We start from the raw sequence: 21333 nt of genomic DNA, 5'->3' as shown, positions 1-21333 counted from the left end.
TATAATTTTATTTTATTTTATTTTAGTTTAGTTTAGTTTTTTGGTACCGAGAATCAAACTCAAGACCTTGCGCTTGCCAGGCAGGCGCTTGCGCCACTGAGCTATATTCCCAGTCCTAATATATAATTTTAGGATGATCTAAAATAAATAGGGGAAATAAATCATAGTTCAGGATGATGCTGAACAAAGCAAGGTACTTGCTTCTAAGACGGTTTTCATGAACTAAAAGTAGCCTCTTAATCAATGAACGTAACCCTATTTGAAAGGTTAAGAAAGTTTCTTACCATTAACACAGTCTTGGAAGAATCACCAGGGTATCGGAGACTGAATATTCCCAAAACCCCCAGAAAGCAAAAGAAAGCAAAAGTGGCAAGATTTCGAATATCTAGAAATGACTCTATGAGTGGTATTGTTCCCATTGTCCAATCACAGCAGAGCTCTGAAGGATTTAATAGAAGCCAAGCATTCACAGGAAGGAGGTAGTTAAATGTTAGCTGCCTTGTAGGAGTTGGACTTACAGCAGCTGGGTTATCAAACCTGTATAAAGAATGAAAATAAAGTTATTTAAAAACTTTTTTTTTCATGAGGGTCTCACTATGTAGTCTGGGCTACAACCTAACATATAGGCTAGCCTGGCTTTAAATTCACAGCAATCCACCTGCCTCAGCCTCCCAAGAGCTGGAATTATACATGTGCGGCACCACAGCTGTATTCTATGACATAAGAGTATGCATATGAATAAAAAGTAAAGGAAATATTATATGTGTAATCTTGTTAAAACAAAGATTTTGTGAGTATCTTCTAATCTTGTCAAAATTCAAACTGTCTCAAATTTATGCAATGTCTAGTTGAAAGAAGCAGTATTTACGAAGAACTGTTTAAAGGTCATCTCTTTCAGATTATCAGAATAATTCAGACACACATAATACAGTATTATGACTGTGCAGAAATGCTTTCATTAAGTTATGACCCAATTAAGTCACAACAAGAAGTTACTTAAGATTCATTGTATGTGTGGCATGGATGCTTTTGAGAATATTCACCAATGTTATTTAATAATTAAATATAAAAGGATAAAACAGCCTATTTAAAAGTCAGATCATCTGAACAAACAAAAAAGGAAGCCCCATTTATATGTAACTCCTGAAATTTTCAAATATCGAGGCATAGATACATAAAAAATAATTTTATTAGCATGTATCTCTAAGAGAAATGTCTCATACAAGAAAACTTCATTAAATAATTGAAAAGATGGCATATTATTATCAACTATATCAATAATCATATTAAATATGTGAAATTCTAAGTATGGAGTAATACTATTGATAAAAATCATTTAATGATGATAAAGGGATCAACTCATTAAGATGACATGTCAATCGTAAATAAATATGCACTTACTAACAGAGCTTCAAAAACACATGAAAACAGACACTGGTAGAACTGCAAGGTGAAAGAAACCAATCTACAACTTTAGAAAGACTTCAATAATCATCTCTCAATAACTGATAAAGACAAAGACCATTAAAGATTAGAGAAGCACTAACCTTAACACTTAACCAATTTGGGGGTCTTTATCTTTGTTGTGGGGGTTTCATGGGTGCACATATATGCCATAACTAATCAATCTGTATATTCGAAATACTCTATACAGTTTTTTAAAAACATTGATTATAGCTCAAAAAAGCTGTTAAAAAATTCATTGTAAATCAAAGGCCATGTGATGACTTAAAAGCAAAAAAGAGAAAACAAGAGAATCAGAATTCATACCTTGTAAATACTGGAAGCTGGGATTGAATAACCTGAACTCTAATTACCACAAGCAATAATGTACTGAACATCAAGACAATGAGTTTTATTAGTGTCTGCAGCAGAGAAAACGGAATACTACTCTTCCCACGGAGAAACTGTCCAGCAGTAGTACATAATAATGGCAAAGTATACTAAAAAAGAAAAAGGTTTAAATAGCAAATCATAATATAATGTTTTCAATAGTGCAGTAATAAAAGCAAGAATAGATTCAAACTGAATATAACTCGAAAAGTCGATGTAGAACAATTTATGGAACTGTTAATGAATAAAAAGCTCAAGAATCTTTTCCAATAATGAATTATACTATAACAATATTAATGTGTAATTTTCCAAACAGCCTGATGATTTCATTACTGAACTTAAAAAGCAGTCCATACCAAACTGAACGTGTTGGGCCGGGGATATAGCTCAGTGGCATAAGCGCTTGCCGGGAAAGCCTGAGGTCATGAGTTTGATTCCCAGTACCAAAAAAAAAGCAAAAACCAAAACCAAACGCGTCATAAAATGCTAAGTACGTCATTTTCAGTAGTTAACACCTGTTTTACTTTCAAAATTTTGGTGTCATGATTGGTAAGCAAATTCACACTCATAGAAAATTAGACTAATAAAATCTGATTCTACTAGGACAAAAGATAGCAACAAGAAAATTTGTATTTTTCCTTACCCCCTGGGCGATGAACACTTCATATACACAACATATTCCCACTACTGTTATGCCTTGTTCTTTACACAGTGTTGCAACAGCCACTAAAAATACTGTCAATGCAATTGGAGTCCACACTGCAATTTAAGAAGAGAAAAAAATTTAAACTATATAACAAACTTTATAATACCATAAAACAGTATCTTAAACTTTACTTGCGTTTTGACATTTATGTCCCACTGACCAACACCCATACTTTAAAATGAATTGAAATTCTCTAAGTAATTTTTGCTTTACATTTTTAAAGCAAAATATGAAAGATTTTACAGTGGTACATGCATATAGTTCCAGCTACTTAGTAAGGTGAGGCTGAGGTATGTAACTGTGGGAGATGGAAGGTCATTTAACCAAATATTAACTTTTAGAGTACTTCAAGAGGATATTGTTTTGCTGGTCCACATTAGTTACTGAACTACCTTTTACTGAATGATGTACTGCATAGGTAAGAGGTTTTAATATCCACATATTATAGATAAAGAAACAGAAGCAAGAGATATTTGAGTAATTTCTCAAGGGCAGAATATAGAGCTAGAAAATAAACAGTGGAAAGGGAGTTTGAAAACAGGCTCTCAAATCCATGCTTTAATCATTATGCTTTGCTACCTGTTATACTGTTTTAAGGCCTTACAGTATGTATAGCAACAAGGGGAAAATTTATTCCTATTAAAAATCCAAGATAAAACAGACTATTTGGCTAAATAACGTATTTTTTTGTTTTGTTTTCTGAGACAGGGTCTTGCTATGTAGTTCAGGTTGGCCTTGAACTCCTGGCAACCCTCCTGCCTTAGCCTCCCAAGTGCTGGGATTACAGGTATGCACCACCAAGCCCAGCTAAATCACTTATTTATTGAACCTTAATTTCCAAACAAACAAAATTAGGCTTTGTATCACCACTACTTTGGGACTCCAGTGAGAAAATCCTCTCAAGAACTCGGAAAATAACTCAGAGTCAATCTTTAAGATTAGCCAAATAAAGGTTAAAACTACTATATGAATCTCTTCTCATGTTCACTGTGTCTACACCCTAAAAAACTCATTTTTATTGCTGAAACTTGTTTCCTAACGATGTCCATCAGGAGTTAATGAATAAAGAGCATGTTCCAGAGGAAGTCACATGGTACAGGCTCAAAAAAAGGCTACAATGTAATTGATACATAATAAAAGCTAGTCTATCAGGCTTTTAAAGCCTTCTAGGAATTATTTACTGAAAAACAACTGAAGAAGCATCAGTACCTACACTGTTCTTCTTCAATAGCAGTTAAACCCTAAATGTGGCACATAATATTTTGTAAGAATCACTTGGAATGAATAAAACTTACTTGATGAAATTTTTATATATAGTTACAGAAAAAAAAAATACGTTAGAAATTTACCTATGGAATTATCTGGTCCTTTTGACTTTGTATATGACAAAAATGCAGCTAGAAAAAAGATAGACGACAGAAGTTCTGCTCTTCCTACAACACCTGTTACCTAGAAAGGGAAAAAGAGGGAGGTTCATATTAATGAAGAATATCTCAAAACTAGTAGTGAACAACACTTTAATGTTAGTCTGGAACATTTCAAGAGCGTATTTCTTTAATGTTTGAGCGCCCCCAAGTGGTGAACTTATATATCTTCTATAAATGGGAATTTATCAGGGTCTTGTTTTAACAATTCTACTTATTAAAATAATAACAGTCACAGGAAGTTGCAAAAATAGCACAGAGGCTTTACATATTCTTCATCCAAATTCAAGCAACATCATCCATAATTAGTACCACTGTTAGAAGAATTTTTTATAAACAAAAGTATTTACAAATTTTCTTAAAACATGAGCATTTTCAAACTGTAAGAGTATCATAAATTCAGTAAATTATATCTCATAATTAACCTGAAAACTAAAAAGGACAATAAACTTTAAACAATTCCTTTAATTTTAAAAATTTAAATAAAAAACTCCCCAAACTATCCTTTAAAGTATTTTGAACTCAAGGCAGAATTTATTTCTGGACATGTTTGGAAAAATTGTTCAGCTAGATATCACCAGGACAACCAGTACAGAGATGCACAATACTCTTCCAAAACACAAAAACATGTTTTTGCTTAAAAAGAAAGTTTCTAACAAAGTAACTGGACAAAATTAGCTCTGCTAAGAGGCAGCTTTGGGGTTTCAAGGTTACTAAGATATATAAAATTATAGTTTGGGTGAGTCTTATAAGGAAGTGGCTGAGAAGACATTGACAACAGCAGATAGCTCACAATTTTAAATCATATGGCAATAGACAATTTTCAAATATGCAGCACAGTATTTGTTTAATATGTGTCTCCAAATATTTTGATGTATTCTCATCCTTTACTTAAATCTACATTATTTACCCTTTGAAACATAAACAATGACAAGCTAACAAATATTTAAAATTTGTGTTGACAGAAAATAACTAGCAAGCTGGGCAAGATGGAGCATGCCTGCAATCTTGGTTCTTGGGAGGTGAGTTCAAGACCAGCCCAGGCAACTTGGTAAGACCCTGACTCAAAATAAGATTTAAAAAATAGGGGTAGTGATACAGCTTAGCTTAGAAGCATAGTGTCTGCCTATCATAAAAAAGACCCTAGGATCAATCTCCAGAACCAAAACAACAAAACTATTACCAAAGACCTGAATCCATTTATATTTTATACTACTAAAATGAAGAGATTATACATACCTTATGCTCTTGACCGTTATGTTTCAAAAACTAGTTTAAAAATAAATGCAGTTGTGAGACTTGTGCATGAAGGATTTAAGATACTGTAGTACTTTAAGAGTTATTAAGTATTTGGATTAAAATAATGGTTAATTTTTTAAAATATGTACCAGTCACTGCAGGCTTTTTAAAAATAAAGATTTAAAAAATTAATTCCTGTTATACTTACTGCTTCTGTATGTATTGGATGCACTGCAAAAAGCAGAGCAGCAATCACACCACTCTTGTTGTCCAGAAAAAGTTTGCAGACTTTAAGAAATACCACACTAACCATAGCATGGAAAATCATATTTAGGAGATGATATGACATTGGTTTCAGTTCACTAAACATATAATTTAAGCGAAATGTCAATACTGTTAAAGGTCGGTAGGACTTGTGGCTTCTCTCCTACAAGGAAGAAAAAGCACTGATTATTAAAGTAGCTTGGTCCTTCAGTATACAGAAGCTAAGCTAGTGACTGTTTTTACTATGAAGAGATTTGCAGTTGGCTGTGAAGTAACAGTAAAGCAATGAAATGCCCCCGAACAATATAAAATATAGCATTCTAATGTGTAGGCTTATGTTTCTGTTCTTTTTCTACAAAAACAAAGAGAACTCCTTCCTGATACATGATGGTCAGATAATTCACCAGAGGAAGAGCACTTGACATTCCTCTCAAATATTCAGATTTTTACAAAAAGGTAGAACAATGGTGGCACTGATCAAACTGGAATCTAGGATCTACCCAAAGCTAGTCTTTTTCCTATTATCAATGCCAAAGTTTATATAACTGTCAGCTAAATTTTCACAAGGAAATCAAGAACAGAATGCTTACCACGTCAGTTCAAATCATGATTCAAAAAAATACTCCCTAGGTGTTTTGTTTTATCCATAATGTATAAGCATGTATAGATTAAAATAAAAATCTCCAAATACCAAAGAGAAGAATAAAGTTTACGCATGAACACTTTTTAAAGGTATCCAAATAGAATCTTTTTATTGTGGGATTCTCTTTTAACAATAAACCAAGTTTCATGTGAAGTATTGAACTTATTTATAACTTTTAAGTCACATTAACCACAAATACTTTTTACCCAAAAGCAAAGTCAAAGTAGATTTAAGAATAAAATTCATAGTTTAATAAAGTATCACCCTAGTTGAGTTTATTTGTTGTCTTACATGAAAGGCACCCACATACTCAAATTCTTTGTTCTTCTACTTCTTCCCATATTCTGGTGTCACTCACTCTCTGGCACACAGGTATAAACCTAAGCCTGTCTGTCCTTACAAGGGCATTTTTATATCAGGAAACACAAGGATAAAATATACTCATTTTGAAATAAGGAAGATTTCAACATTTGTTTTTACTAATTACACATATGATGTACCATCTATTTAGAATGATCTTTCCTGTTTAGCCAATTCTAGTTCATACTTGAAATTTCATCTTAGGTACACAAAATTATTTTTAAGGTACTCTATAGAATTGCCTTGTTTTGCACTAGAAGACAGATGGTAGAAACCTCCTGAATCCCTGAATTGTTACTGTTATCTCCACTGGGACATGTTTGTCAGGTGAAAGGATAAAATCACAAAATGTAAGGAAATACATATTAAATTATAGTATGTACAATTGCTTATTAAGTTTTATTAGATATACATATGTCAAAGGTAATGACCAACTAAAAAGACAGATTAAGAAAATTATTTTCATAATTCATTAGGACTGTAATTAAGACTCCATTGAGACAATTAGCTGGTTATACCAGGTTTAACTGTATAAAAATATAGTAAAACAGCCAGGTCGGTCTATTATGAAGATAATAATTCAGATCATCATCATATACAGACATATTTAAGAAAAACTTCTTTACTCATGATTAGCTGACACTTGAAACAATCACAAAACATAACGAATGAATAACAGTTCCATGTTCCTCAATATAAGGATGGCAAAGAATTTTGCAGAACATCCCTTAATACAAAGTTCTTTTAGGTCAAATACCAGAAAGGCAAAGCCATGGCTATAGGAGAGAATCATCTGGAAGACTTAAAAACACAACTTCACTATCCCTAAGTAATTTCCCCCCAAATAACAAGCAAACACCCACACATACATCAGCAAAACAAGACATAAAACATGGATGTCCACATCGCACTCTGAGGAATGAGCTGAAGTAGCACGTTAGCATAGAGCCTTAATAATGATTTTTAACATGCCTTGGGCAGATTCTACTCCGCAGTCAGGGCTGTGATCCACTGGAGTATCAATTAACAGTGTATTACATGTCTAAAGAATGGACCTATGAAAGACAATAGAGACATTGAGAGGCCCACAGATGTACAAAGATACCTAATATGGCAGTATTCATATGGCTTGGAAGAGCATCCGGTCCTAAGGCCAAAACATCCCTTGAAGATGCACACTGACAAAAATCCATGTAACACACACACACACACACACACACACACACACACACACACACAAAGAATTCCAGGCTATTAGTACTTGATGACATCAACCATGAGAACTTTGTGCTAATTCCAGGCTTAATGTGAAATTTCCTAACAAGTAAATATTATTTATAATTTTTCCCTAATCTCAAAATTGCCTATTGTTATTCTCTAGTTTGATCATTCATTCTGTGAGTGTATTAATGACTCTTTTTTCTTTGTCTATTTTGGGTGCTTTGAGTAAGATAAAATTTTCAATCTACATAGTTGAAAAGAAAATACAAAACAGAGTCCTGACACCATGGGCTACCTTGTATGATATTCTTTAATCTGGCCTGCTAAACTTTCAGTTCAAAATCTCAATGCTAATGACTGAAATCACAACAGATACTAGCATAGGTTGGGGGAATGGATGGATATGTATTCCTATAGGTCTCTACAGAACAAAGGAGGAGGGGGGTATATGATATCAGTAATAGGGCTACATTTTCTCCCATTATCAAAAGGTTTTGTTTTCTCAATGGTGAGATCGAGAAGGTTGTAGGAAATTAAGATCATTTATAAAGAAAAAAATTTGTTATGTGCTTATGACTAGAAGAATGAAAGATCCTACCCCTATCCTTGAGAAGCTTCCAAATCTGGGGAATGAAGAAAGAGGTCACAAATAATGACTGAGAAACAAAGTACTAATGTGTTACATGCTATGTTGCAATAATGACTTAAAATCTGCCTTTTTATACACCACAAAAATGACTTCTCATCTAAAATCTGTATTCTTACCGTTTTCATAAATGTAATATATGGCCGAACTAACGAAGCCAATACATATGAGTCCAAGGTAACAATATTTTAATTCTAAATAATCAGTTTAACACTGACCTTTAAAATAAAAGTTGCCAGTGAAGAAAATACATCCTCAGGAAAATGAACAGAACTTCTGGATTATGCTCAACATCATTACCAAAATAACTACTAGGTAAAGAGACATGCCATTTCAAGTTTTTAATAAACTATTTTGTTTCCTCCCACAGAGAAACTGACAATATATGTCCTTAATACTTTTACCCATAATGTGTAATCTATTTATATTAAAATTGTATTTTAAAATGGTTAAATAAGTCAGTCATCTCTTGTGACTGACTCACAAAACAGAAAAAAGAAAAACTACCCAAAAACACATATATTTCATTTTATTTTTTATGTAAACATATTATTTTTTAAAAAGTAAGTCAACACACTAGCCAAGGAAAAAAGCACTGCTTTAAAATAATTACATTTTTAACTTCCTTTTCAATTTATCACTAGTAAGTTGTATGTCATATAACAAGTACTTACCTCAGACATAGGAGTTCCCCAGAAATCATTCTGAAATAAAGTTTGTAAAGGTGTAGATGGATGCAGATCTTTATTATCCAGTATTGCTGAAACATCATCAAAAACAAAACCACAGAACAGGCTGTTCCAGTAGCAGGCAGTAACCACGCCTACTATTAAGGTTACTTCTTTAAAGTTAATATCAGCCATCTTTTCTTTAAGTACTTATGGACATAAACTAGGGAGAAAAAGAACATGAATAAACATTTTTCTCAGGTAAGTACAATTTTAACGGATAATTAAAATAAAGGATGCATGTTAACACTTTCATACAAAAGCTCAGCCCAATGACTCCATCTCTAAGGAGCAATGACTAGTAACTTCTCCATATTCCCAACTGTCTTAATTAATTGTTCCTTCAAATGTGTTTTCATACCCTTGTTACAGTCCTTGAACATACTGCTTAATCTCTGGACCTGTAACTTTAGCTAACAAGATAGTGAACTGCTGATCAACTGTCAGAGGTCAGGCTACCTGGCAAGCAGACATACAATGTTTTGGAAAACAAATACTATATATATATATATATATATATATAAGCTATATTAACCTACTACATTTATGATAATTTGTTATAGTAGCAACAAGAAACTAACATGTACTTGTGGCGTTATGGCCAGATCAAAGACGACGAGTATGAAATAAAACAAAAATTCTGTTCAGTAGTAAAAAGTCCTACCTGTGTAGGGAGAGTAGGTGCAGATTTAAAAACCAAAGGTAAAATTTATGTAAGGATGTATATTATATGAGGAAAAGTATTGTCATAAGAAGACAGAAGAGCACAGAATGTATTAGACATTTAAAAACTGTAAAACTCCTTTAAAAAAAAACAGGAATGAAATCAGCTGTACCCTCCAGAAATAGAGTTCTCAACTGAAAGAAAAATTATGTAAGGGCTCATCTCAAATCCAAACTCATTATTACCATGGAAAGGTATAGGCTTACACCTTCTTCCTAATACCAAATGGGGGCATACACTGATGGTGCCTGCTTAAAGAATGGAGAGTGAACAAATATTTGCCTCAGTTCTTGTCCAGCCCCACACTATAATGACAGTGAAAGTATTTTAGCGAAGGAAGGGCATAAATGTGTAAGGATAAAGACAACTGCAGGGCAGAACATAGTAAATTTTGGAAGATGGACAAATTACAGGATTAATAAGGGACTCAAAGAAGACCAGAAAAGAGAATCTTAATCTGAGAGACGAAAGCTGATCGACTGCTTTCTGATCCACTGCTTACTTTGACTCGTAGTATTGCTGCTAGAAGCAATCTCAAAACTGGTTACAAGGATCTTAGACAATAGGGCTAGGAGGAGTTGAATTTGTTAAAAGTTTACACTTCTCTCTTATGGGACACAGCTAAATAATCATTACTTCTACATCAATCCAGAAGCCGGACAATTTTTTCTCTGGAGTAATTAAGACAAAGGATATCTGATACATGTTACACAAATGAAAACAAAGGAAGCATAAAATTAAAAACAAAAGGTGGACATAGTGGGGCATGCCTATAATCATAGATACTAGGAAGCCTGAGGCAGAAAGATCTCAAGTTTGCGATTAGCCTGGGCAACCAAATGGGACCCAATCTATGTAGCTCAGTACTACAGCACTTCTTTAGCACCAGTAAGAACCTAGATTCAATCGCCAGTAACTGCAAAAAAAAAAAAAAAGAGTCAACTAAAACTCTATGTTTTGAACCTCCTGCTCTCCTCAACTAGGGATAGGATGCTATAAAATTTTACAAGTGAAACAAATAGAGGATTCTAAAAAAAATTAGGATTTAAAACAAATTATTATTATTTTTTAACCAACACTATGTAGCATGGGGAAAACATCCAAAGAAAGTAATGCTTCAAATTCCTGGGGAAGAGTGATTTCCAACTCAAAGTTTTATATTCATAAGTCCAAATTTTTCCCAAGTAGGAAAGTAGAATAAAAATATTTTAAGTCATTCAGGGCTTTAAATATTTACTTCCAGTGTCTTTAGGAAAGTAAGAATAGAGAGTTTCCAGTGAAATGACAAGAGTAGACTAAAAAACAGAAGGACAGGAAAATTGGGGAATAGGATCCAGCATAAGACAGCAACAAAAGAAATCCAGAATGTCAACCATGCAAGCAGGGCTGCCAACCACTCCACTGGAGGTCAAAAAGGTCTGATGGTCCCAAGAAGGTATGATCACTAGAATTATCTGCTGTATTTAAACACACTGAGATGAATTAGTATACTCTCAAATTATATGCCTATACATACACAGACATAAATATGTATATATGCATATAAGAAGTTGTAATCTAGAAAAACAAAAACACCTCATCATTGCGCTGATAAAAATCACATTATGTATATAGGCCAGACATCTCTTTCCCATAAAATAACCTCAGATTCCTAACCTAGTAATATCAGTTCACCTGGGTGACAAACTTCTGACACACAATCGGAAGTTTTATAATTAGCAAAAGAAAAAAAAGTGAATTAAACCTTTGCTTTAATGTATTAAAGGTATGCCTGGGAATAACACACACACACACATACATACACACACACACACACACACACACACACACGACTTTCCGAGTATTTGCAACATTTACAGATCTCAATATACTAGAGATGGATATACTAGTTTCATAAATGTAATTAAAAATATATAATAATGGGTAATACATAACAAATTGACTATGACATTTCTGGATTTAGGAGTTTTAGCTGAAAAGTATAAGAATTTACCTAGGTTTATAAACAGCACCGGAGTGTTTATGAGAACTTAGGAGTTGTTATAGTTTTAAGTTTAAGTTTCCTAGCTTTTTATCTAGATGCCTTCACATCGGAGAGGTGATTGGATCATGGGGGCATGATAATTATCAGTATGTTAGTCCACTGATGACGCTGATGACTTTATGGCTGACTTGCTGTTAGGAGGTTGGATTTGGTTCAGAGAGGTGGGTCACTGGGGGTATGGCCTGGGTATGAATTTAGTTCAATTCCTAGTAACTGTAAAAAAAAAAAAAAGAGGGAACATTAATATAAAAAGAGGGATATTCATGGGGCTTCTCCAACTGGGCACAGATACTATAAAATTTTACAACACTAGAAACAGGATTCTAAAAAAAAAAAAGAAATGGAATCATTTTTCCCCACCACTAGAGTTTTTTTTACACCTCCTGTTCCTTTCTTCACTCTGTCTCTCTCTGCTCCCCTGCCGCTATGCCATGAGCAGCTCTTCCCCACCATGGCTCTCTGCCATGCCATCCTGTGTTGCAGCTAGCCCAATATGGATTGAAACCTCTACAAACTGTGAGCTGAAATAAACCTGTCCTCCTTTAAGATGTGATTATTGGGTATTTTGTTCCAGCAATAAAGAAAGTAACTAATACATTCTGTAAAAGTTACTGAAGTACTACCACGTACTACATAATGTTTTGATCAATGTCAAAGGACATATAGGATAGGGATCCCATAAAATTATACCATCTACTGATGTAGCCACTATAGTTTGCATAAATATACCCTATGATGTTCATTCAACAAGGAAACAGCCTGAAGATTCATATCTCAGAATACAGTCCCAACATTGTAATGTATGATTATATTGAGACAGTTTGTCTTAAACTAGGTATACAAAGTATTTGAAAAAAAAATATGTTGTAATGATAAATGCAGTTTCAATTTAGGGCAGTTTAATCAAGTTTTATATATGCAGCTGGTTAGGGGAGTTTAGTTCTTGCAACTTCAGTTATCTGTTATTTAAAAATGACATATTACTTTATAAACAGGATGAGAGTTTTAGGCTTAAAGAATCTAGGTTATGAAATATTGGCTTAATAAATTTAGATGGATCCCATGATTTTGAAATAGCTAGGTAATAAAACTTTTAGTCATTTAATTTGTAAAAATTTCTTTTTTTTTTTTTTTTTTTTTTTTTTTTTTGGTTTTTCTCCAGTACCGGGAACTGAACTCACGACCTTGCACTTGCCAGGCAGGCGCTTTGCCGCTGAGCTAAATCCTCAGCCCTGTAAAAATTTCATTCAATAACTGAAATGCTCAATTCTAATGTAAAGACGACCAAGGATTGACACCTTAAATTCCCTTTGTCTGTATTTCACCTTCCTTCATCAAAAGATACTTACTGTCTTCTGGGGAAACTGTTGATATCCAGCTGTCCTTTGGTGTGAGGTTTTTTTGTAATCATCAAGTCTTTTTCTAATCTTTGCTCCCACAAGTGACATTTTTGGGCAGAACTTCAGGTAACTCTACAACCGAGTTCTTGAGCATGCCTTTAGAATGAGCACTCTTTCATATTAAGCTCTTGTGGGAAATCTTTAAAAAGGTCTTTATTTTGCCCCTTTGCAAACCATTTAAATGAGGAACTTTGCAAGTATCAAGTTGGCTTAATCAATGAGGTGAAAATATTCGTTGCCTTACAGCACAGGAAGACACTTAATATGCATGATGACCATCGTGATAGTTAACTTTAAAAGTTAACCTGCCTAGAGTACACTGTAGTATTCAATTAATATTAATATAGATGAACTATCATCAACTTTAAAGGGATCATGTTCAATAATGTGGATGGTCCTCATCCAGTCATTTCAATCACATTAAGAGCAAAACTGAAGTTTCCCTGAAAAGAAGAAATTCTGCCTCAGGACTTCAGCATCAGGTCTTCCTAAACAGTTTCCAGCCTGGCAATCTGATTTGATCTTACTATCTTTATAATCTTTTAAGATAATTCTTTGGTATAAACATCCTTTTTGATACAGATACATGTTCTGTTGGTTGCGCCTGTCATCTCTCATGTACTTACAATTATTTTGTAGCTTGATTAGAGCTGGGTATTTACAGAGGAGAAGTATTAGCTTCGAAACCCAGTCTCTGGTACTCAAAGGCACATCTAGGTTAGTCTGGGCTTCTTTACATGGTGAAACAAAGGGGCAAGACCCAATTAACAAGCCCTTTACTATCTGTAACCGTTTATTTTTTTATTTTTTTAAATTATCAAGCAGTGTGATAAAGCATCCAGAAGCAATGTGGGAAGGATTATATAGAAAGACAGCGTAACAGAATTTTAAAAGATTTCCTAAGGGACTGTAATAGGAGAGACAGGGAGAGAGCCAGTCTTAGCACGAGTTATAAAAGCTGTGGAGCCATCTTAGGCTCTGCTCAAGAATCACCTGCAAGGTACATGGGGAGAAGGAAAGGAGCTACACAGGGTATTGATAAAGCGACACATGATTCACTGAGGGTTACAATTATTGTAGCAATGTAGAGGCCACTGTTGTTAGTTTTAAAAACTTTTAATTTTTTTCTAGGCACACAAGTACTCTCACAGACCTATACAGTCCAAGTAGATAGAATGACTCATATTTGCTAACAAAAATGTCTACAAAATTCAAATGCAACTGAAGACCACTCATCAGGTACATCACAAAGACATAAAATACAATTCCTTCGAATACAAATGTATTGATTAATTTTTGTAACAATCTAACAATGTAAGTGCAGAAAAGGTAAACCCTTGGAAAAATTTTGTATGAATTTGGAAATAGCCTAGGAAGTCCTTCCAGTACAATTCCCTCAGAAATTTTCATTATGATTATAGCCTCTGAGTTTTCATATGATTATATCAAATTTTACTGTTTTAAAGTATGTGATAGATCTTTTGCAAATGGAAAGGGAGGAGGAAAAGGGAAGAGTAGGGAAGGAGAACCAAAAAGAATTCAGATTTGTTATACACATGTACCAACTCCCCACAACGACTCATTGGGTACTGTGAGTATGTACAAATACAAATAAAGACCATCGAAAAAAATAAAACAAAACGAAGCATAAAAAAGTTTGTAAAACTGAGGCCACCAGTTTGCAAAGTCTGTATTCACCTTGACTCCTACTAATTTTTCTAGTCTCTTCACGTTGAAGGAAGACAAGTATCTGCTTGTTGCATACTCATTTCTCTCCCTGAAAGCAAGGCTAAACAAAACCTGTACTAGTCAGAGTAGATTCTAAATTACTTATGGTCAGGCTTTACTTTAGAGACTGGAAAACTAAGCTACCATTCATTTACTTGATAAGCCAGAGAAAAAGAAGTATCATCTAAGGAATATAAACTGGTACAGACAACAGAGATAGTAATTATAAAAGCTAAGGCTATCTGATGAGATGATTTTAGTTAGGTAAAATTGTTCATAGAATGGTAAGAAATAAGGCAAGTCCAGGAAAGTTCTCCTTAACAAGGATATTTATGAAATTATCACAAATTCATCCCTTAATGAAAATTGGCTGATGCAGAAAATCTCACACCAAACAATGGAGTTATTTTCCTCAAAATTAGATCATGAATTAATGAACCAGGACTTTGAGTTAAATTTCCTGATTCACAGTCACTGATGACAAAGTATAAAGAGCTAGACGATGGCTAACTTATTTTCTACTATATCCCTGTTGTCTACCACAGTGTATGGGCTCAATAACATTGTTAGGATGAGTTAAAGAATAAAATTTAAGCAATTCTTGTTTTGAGTCAGGACTGCATCAGTTATTGGGAAATTAACTTCTCTGCATTTATTCTCATTAGAAAAAATGAGAATAAAATATCATTAGACCAGTCTTGGATTTCTAAGAATATAAACACGAACAAGAAAGTGAGACAACTAGGGGTAGAAAAATTCAACACAAACAAAACTAAGTAAAAACAAAATAAATGAAACCACGAGAAGAAAAACAAAATGTCACCGTTAAGAAACCCTAAACTTCTAATACGAAACATGCAGCAGTAAAATAGTATTGTATATGACATACTGTATATGTCATTGTACACAACATATGTGCTCAAGAAATACTAAATTTCATCTTTGCCATTCTCTGCTAAGTTATAAACTAATACTGATGGTGAAAAATATTTAATTGAAAATCCTGAAAAGGGGTTGGGGATATAGATCAGTGGCATAAGCGCCTGCCTGGCAAGCGCAAGGTCCTGAGTTCTATCCCCGGTACCGCAAAAAACAAAACAACAACAACAACAAAAAGAAAATCTTGAATAAACAAAGTTATAAAATTTGAATTTGAAAATATTTAATAAAGCAGACAGACTAAAAAGCAAGTCCTTCACTGATCCTGGTTTCCTGAAAGTCTGAGGAAGCCTGAGGAGGCAGCACAGCAGACCTCCAGCCAGAAAGCTCTCCCCAACTTCGAAGGGAAAGGAAGACAACGTCAACACCCCCCTTACCGGCTTGCTGTGAAGAATAAACGAGATAATGAACATGCTGACACATAATCTTCCAGAAAAGGAATAAACACAATAATCGTTCCTAAAATCTTAGAATTCATCTCACAAAATCGGTAAGTTTTTCTACTGAGCTGTTTGTTCTACCTAAAACCGTAGTTTAAAAAAGTATTTCCAAAAGGAAAACTTACTGTCAATTTGCATTAAAAAAATTAAAATAAGAGCCAGTGGTCCAGTAGTTGGAAATGTCATTTCGATTTTAAACCTACAGCATCTTCAGGAAGTTACTCAGTGGTGTATAGTGGTCCGGGACGGCTGCGAGAAGCCAGCGGAGCGACAGTCGCCCGGGGGAAGGGCGGCAGAGCCCCGGGAGGCGTTCTCGTCTCGGGGAAGGTCGGGAACCGAGGAGGTGGCAGCGGCGGCACTGCTCAGTCCCACGCGCCCCTCTCCACGGCGCCCCGCGCCCGCCCCGCAGCCCGCCCGCAAAGGGCCCTGCGGGGCGATGGTGCGGGGCGGCTCCTCTGGATCCAGCCGTCGCCCCTAAAGCACGACCTCGGCCGAGACCCCAAGCCTGGCGCCGAGAGCAACGCGGACGCAAACTTTCCCCGCCCGGCTCGCGCGAGGAGCCCGCGGAGAAGCTGCGGCCCCGCCGCTCCAGCCCCGGCCCGGCCCTCGGTCCCCAGCGGCCCCGGCGCCGGACCTCCGCGAAGCCGCGCCTCCGCCCCGCGGGTCCTCCCAGCCCGCACCGACACCCCGACCTCACCTGGGATCGGACCCACCAGCGGTTGGCTTAGGAACACCGCAGGAAGGGCGGCCGAGCAAGCGACACCTCCGGAGCCACACTCATGTTCTAGCTCGCCCAAGCCGCCAGCACAGGCGCGCCTCGGCCACTGCGCCTCGCGCCTCTCCGTCCGTCCCCAGCCTCTCCCACCCAGGCGCAGGCTCCCGCACTGCACGCCGGGAACGCCCTCCCGCCTCTCCTCGGGGACTTCAGTTCCCAGCATGCACAGCCGCAGGACAGAGTTGCACCCTGGGAGTTTGAGTCCTCGCCGCACGCCTTTTTCTCGTTTTTAATTCCGAGTCCGGAACGCCGCGAAGGGGATTGTAATCGTAAAGCAGCACCTATGGTCGTGAAATAGAGCCTTTCCTGGCATCCGGGGCCTCGTTCTGGCTTTGGCTGGGTGGGGGAATGGTGTCGCCTAGCAGCCGCCGGCGCCGCTTTTCATCGCTCGTGGCTTGGCGGGACGCAGAATCGGCGTGGAACCGCGCTGGGCTGCGGTCAGGACGGCAGCCGGGCGCAACGCGGTGGTTGCGGTAGAGGTGGGACAGCCCCGGTTGCCAGGCGTGGTCTAGGTGGGTGGATCCTTGTTAGCCCGAGCGGCGAGTCCTTGCTCCCGCAGGTGCTTTATCCCGGAGAGTCTCAGGGCCCCGACGCAGCGGCCCTGCCTTCCCGCCGCTTCAGACCCCTGGATCGCAGTCCTCCTCGTTGTTGCTGCGGCCCTGGTTTCCTCCGCAAAGCATTCTTCATTTCCGTCATTTACTTGCACACTTCAAAAACAAAAACATAAGCAGTTCCTGTTTCTGAGAATCGGGTCGTTCCCAGTCATCCAGATTCGCCCTGTGCTTGGCGCTATCAAGTGTTTGCGCGCGGATTCAGAAGCTTAGTTTTGTGCCGTATAAATTTTAGCAAACAAGTCTCCCTATTTTATTTAGCTGGTACAGTGTGATGTTTGTGCTGTGTGCTATAATTTTGATCAAGACTGTTTTACCCATGTTTCTTCCTTGCGCTTAAGGAACCAAAGCGCTTTGCTAACATCTTAGAAAGTTATGATACTGTAAACACAATAGTATTTATCTTCAGAATGCTGATACCCCCCTGTTTTGTTACAGGCGGTGGAGCACAGTAAGAGGATTCAAGATGCCACCCAATATAAACTTGAAAGAACTAATCAAAGTTGACCCAGATGAACTCCCTCGCCAGGAAGAACTGGCAGAGAATTTATTGATTTCCTTATCCAAGGTACTTGGTTGATAAAATATATATGTGTATTTGCAAGTCTGATCTAGTTATCTCATTTGAAAAACACTACTGTAATAGTTCTTACATTTAGCTTAAAGATAGTTGCTTTTTTGTTTACTTAGGTGGAAGTAAAAGACCTACAAAATGAAAATCAAAAAAATATGATACATCTTTTCAGGATTACTCAATCATTAATGAAGGTTTGTATGCGGTAGATTTTAATAGTAAATTGGACTCTTAGAGGAAATTTAAGAAGGTGATTTTATGTAAGGTACTTGGTAATATCTAGATTACCAGTCGAGGTAACTTCCCATGTGGATTTGGAATTGTAGTGTGCAAAACATAAGTAGTTTCTACTCTAAAATTCCTAAAAGAAATGTGTAAGGAAAATACAATAGTTATGTTTAAACTATGGCTGCTGTAAAGATTCCATGATAGAGGAAGGGGACGTGATTGAAGCGAAGTGGGAAGTTTCCATAAACAAAGAAGATCGAATATAGTAGTTTTAGATTAAGTGCAAGGCACTGGTAAGATGCTAAAAGGATTTTCTAGGATGAGTGGTTATCATAAATGTGAGGAATAGGAATATTAGGATTTATTCTTTGCATTTGAACAAGTGCAAAAATTTTATAGCAGGTTGTAGGTTAAAAAACATGTTGAAATAGTAGTTTGAAATAGGCCATCAAGGACCTTAAAGTTGTATTTTATGCTCTCCACAACTGAGAAGCAAGTCATAGTTTTTGAACTGTAGTTCACATACACAAAAATATGCCTTAGCAAGGCAAAACTGGGTATGTTAGCTAAGACAAATTGAAGGGAATTGCAGCTAATTAGACATAACATTGTGAAGAAGTTGAGACATAAATTTATGGACTAGAATATTAACAGTGGGAATAGAAAAAAGAAGTACTGTAGTAAAGATATTACAAAGAGAAGTAGTAGTAATGCTGGATTTAAGATTTGAGGGAAAAAGAAGAATCAAAGTCTTTCAGACTGTTGCATACCTAGAAATTATGGCCTCAAGTAAGAAAATCATTTATTCATTCAGTAAGTAATTACCAAATATTTCCTTGTGACACCATTGCTGTTAAGATTGGCATAGCAAGTAAAATAGAATTTTTATTTTTAGTGCTCCTATAAAAGCATAAAGATACATAAATACAACTTTTTTCTGTTTAGATGAAAGCTCAAGAAGTAGAGCTAGCTCTGGAAGAAGTTGAAAAAGCAGGAGAAGAACAAGCAAAATTTGGTAGGTGCCTTGAAAAAAGTTTACTGGGATGTTAACAAATTCCATTTATCATTAAACAATAGAAAATTACATTTAACCTAGTCTATAAAATGTGTGTATTCAATTTGTTTTGAAAGACATTTCTAGAACTCCTATTTCACGGATCTGGTATGTAATGATCTTTTCTTTTGTGTTATCTTAGTGTTAGAATCATGATAGAATCTTAAAGAATTAATTTTGATGTTTTATTGAAATTCATTTTGATCTTTTGAGGCAGATCTAACCAATTGAAATATTTGGCTTTTTTAAAAATAGAAAATCAACTAAAAACGAAAGTAATGAAACTAGAAAATGAACTGGAGGTATGTGCTTTTGTATTTGTCTCATTATTTGGAATTATTTTTAACTTTAGTTATTGTCTGGGAAAATCACAAGGATGATGTTGTGCTCCTAGTTATTTGTTCAGTGTGCTTATTATGTGCTTTGGATTCTACTAAGGATTAAGTATTTCAGTTGCAAACAAAATAAAACCTTAACAGTTAGACAGATAAGTCTGGAGAAGTGTATTGAAGACTTACTAAGAGTTGAGATCACAAAGCCAAGGGCTAAAATATGAATGTATTTTCAAGGCACTAAATGCATGAGATTCCTGATAAGATAGGAAGGAATGTAATACATAGGGATTAGCCTTTGGATGTAGGAAGACTCTCTTCCTTTGTAATAGGACAGAAGTAAAAGTGAATGTGTACAGAGAGTTTTATATCTTGGGTTTAGTGTTTGCTAGTTGTAAGATTGAAGATGAGATCATTTGATGAAAATAAAGAGTAGATGTTATGGTTGAAGTCTGAGGATTTCAGGTAAAGTTTGAAATGTGGTGAAGAATGGACTGGAGCATTGTGGGTCTAGCGTCAGATGGATTTGAGCTCCAGTCCTGATTCTTTTTAAACTTGGATGAAATAGTTCTTATTTTCTGCTAATTCCCAACTCCTGGGAAAATTTCAAACACTTTCAGTGAACATTTATGTGATAAATGGCTTATGAAGTTGGATTGATTCTTTGTAAGTCTTTCATCAGGCAGCTGCTATAGAGTAGAAAGGTAGGACAGTTGCATGTCTTGGTAGGAAAGTGTCTGAAGTGATGATGAAGAAAGCTGAATAGGTAAAGGAATCAAGACTTGTGTTCTGCTTGAGTGGTTGTACCAAAGTCTGAGTGATTTTCAGTCAATTGTTTCTAGCTCTCAGTGGTTCTGGAAAGCTAAAAGTGTGTCAACCTGTGTGCTAAAACTTATATGTTAGATATTTTTTTTAAAAAAGTAGTCCTTAAGCTTATGTAATTTTAAACATTTGGTGCTGAAGCATAACAAAAATTTAAAATCAAGACAATTACTTGCTCATTGATTCTGTGTAACCTTCCAATATAATGAAACTAATTTATGCTTTGGTTTTTTTGTTTTAAGATGGCTCAGCAGTCTGCAGGTGGACGGGACACTCGGTTTTTACGTGATGAAATTCGCCAACTTGAAAAGCAATTGGAACAAAAAGACAGAGAATTGGAAGACATTGAAAAGGAATTGGATAAAGAGAAGAAAGTTAATGAACAAGTAAGGCACGTTTTCTTCAGTGAATCTTCCCTGTTCAAGTCAAGATGTCTTTGTGGAACATATTCGTTGCTAACAATGTCAGTTTTATGCTATATGTTGAGTGATGATCTGCATTTGACTCTAAGATTTTATATTATTTTATTACTGTTCATTTTGTCATCTTACTTTATTTTAACGTTTTTGGTACTGGAAATGGACTCAGAACCTTGTGC

At 35.9% G+C, this 21333-nt stretch overlaps 2 protein-coding genes across 6 annotated transcripts in view; one reads left to right on the top strand and one right to left on the bottom strand.

The window, feature by feature from the left end:
* The window catches only part of Tmtc3 (transmembrane and tetratricopeptide repeat containing 3), a 38917-nt gene extending 21675 nt beyond the window's left edge, over positions 1 to 17242 (bottom strand). Inside the window, exons 1-8 of one of the 3 annotated variants that reach the window (XM_013518136.1) lie at positions 17037 to 17242; positions 11782 to 12045; positions 9011 to 9227; positions 5411 to 5629; positions 3889 to 3988; positions 2477 to 2592; positions 1771 to 1943; positions 285 to 537 (exon numbers count right to left, since the gene is read on the bottom strand). In XM_013518136.1, the coding sequence (XP_013373590.1) occupies positions 285 to 537; positions 1771 to 1943; positions 2477 to 2592; positions 3889 to 3988; positions 5411 to 5629; positions 9011 to 9199 (1050 nt within the window). In that variant the 5' untranslated portion in view covers positions 9200 to 9227; positions 11782 to 12045; positions 17037 to 17242. The remainder of the gene's footprint in view (positions 1 to 284; positions 538 to 1770; positions 1944 to 2476; positions 2593 to 3888; positions 3989 to 5410; positions 5630 to 9010; positions 9228 to 11781; positions 12046 to 17036) is intronic. The other 2 variants (XM_013518135.1, XM_005374428.2) reach the window with 2 other exon arrangements.
* A 112-nt stretch (positions 17243 to 17354) lies between these two features.
* The window catches only part of Cep290 (centrosomal protein 290kDa), a 73985-nt gene continuing 70006 nt past the window's right edge, over positions 17355 to 21333 (top strand). The window contains exons 1-6 of one of the 3 annotated variants that reach the window (XM_013518127.1): positions 17355 to 17593; positions 18164 to 18293; positions 18416 to 18493; positions 19473 to 19542; positions 19837 to 19883; positions 20978 to 21121. In XM_013518127.1, coding sequence (XP_013373581.1) covers positions 18192 to 18293; positions 18416 to 18493; positions 19473 to 19542; positions 19837 to 19883; positions 20978 to 21121 — 441 coding nt within the window. In that variant the 5' untranslated portion in view covers positions 17355 to 17593; positions 18164 to 18191. Of the gene's footprint in view, positions 17627 to 18163; positions 18294 to 18415; positions 18494 to 19472; positions 19543 to 19836; positions 19884 to 20977; positions 21122 to 21333 lie in introns of all 3 variants that reach the window. The other 2 variants (XM_013518124.1, XM_013518131.1) reach the window with 2 other exon arrangements.

This window comes from Chinchilla lanigera, unplaced genomic scaffold (assembly GCF_000276665.1).
Source record: "Chinchilla lanigera isolate Chin_1 unplaced genomic scaffold, ChiLan1.0 scaffold00004, whole genome shotgun sequence".
Taxonomy (NCBI): Eukaryota; Metazoa; Chordata; class Mammalia; order Rodentia; family Chinchillidae; genus Chinchilla; species Chinchilla lanigera.
This window is presented reverse-complemented; position numbering and strand designations above follow the sequence as displayed.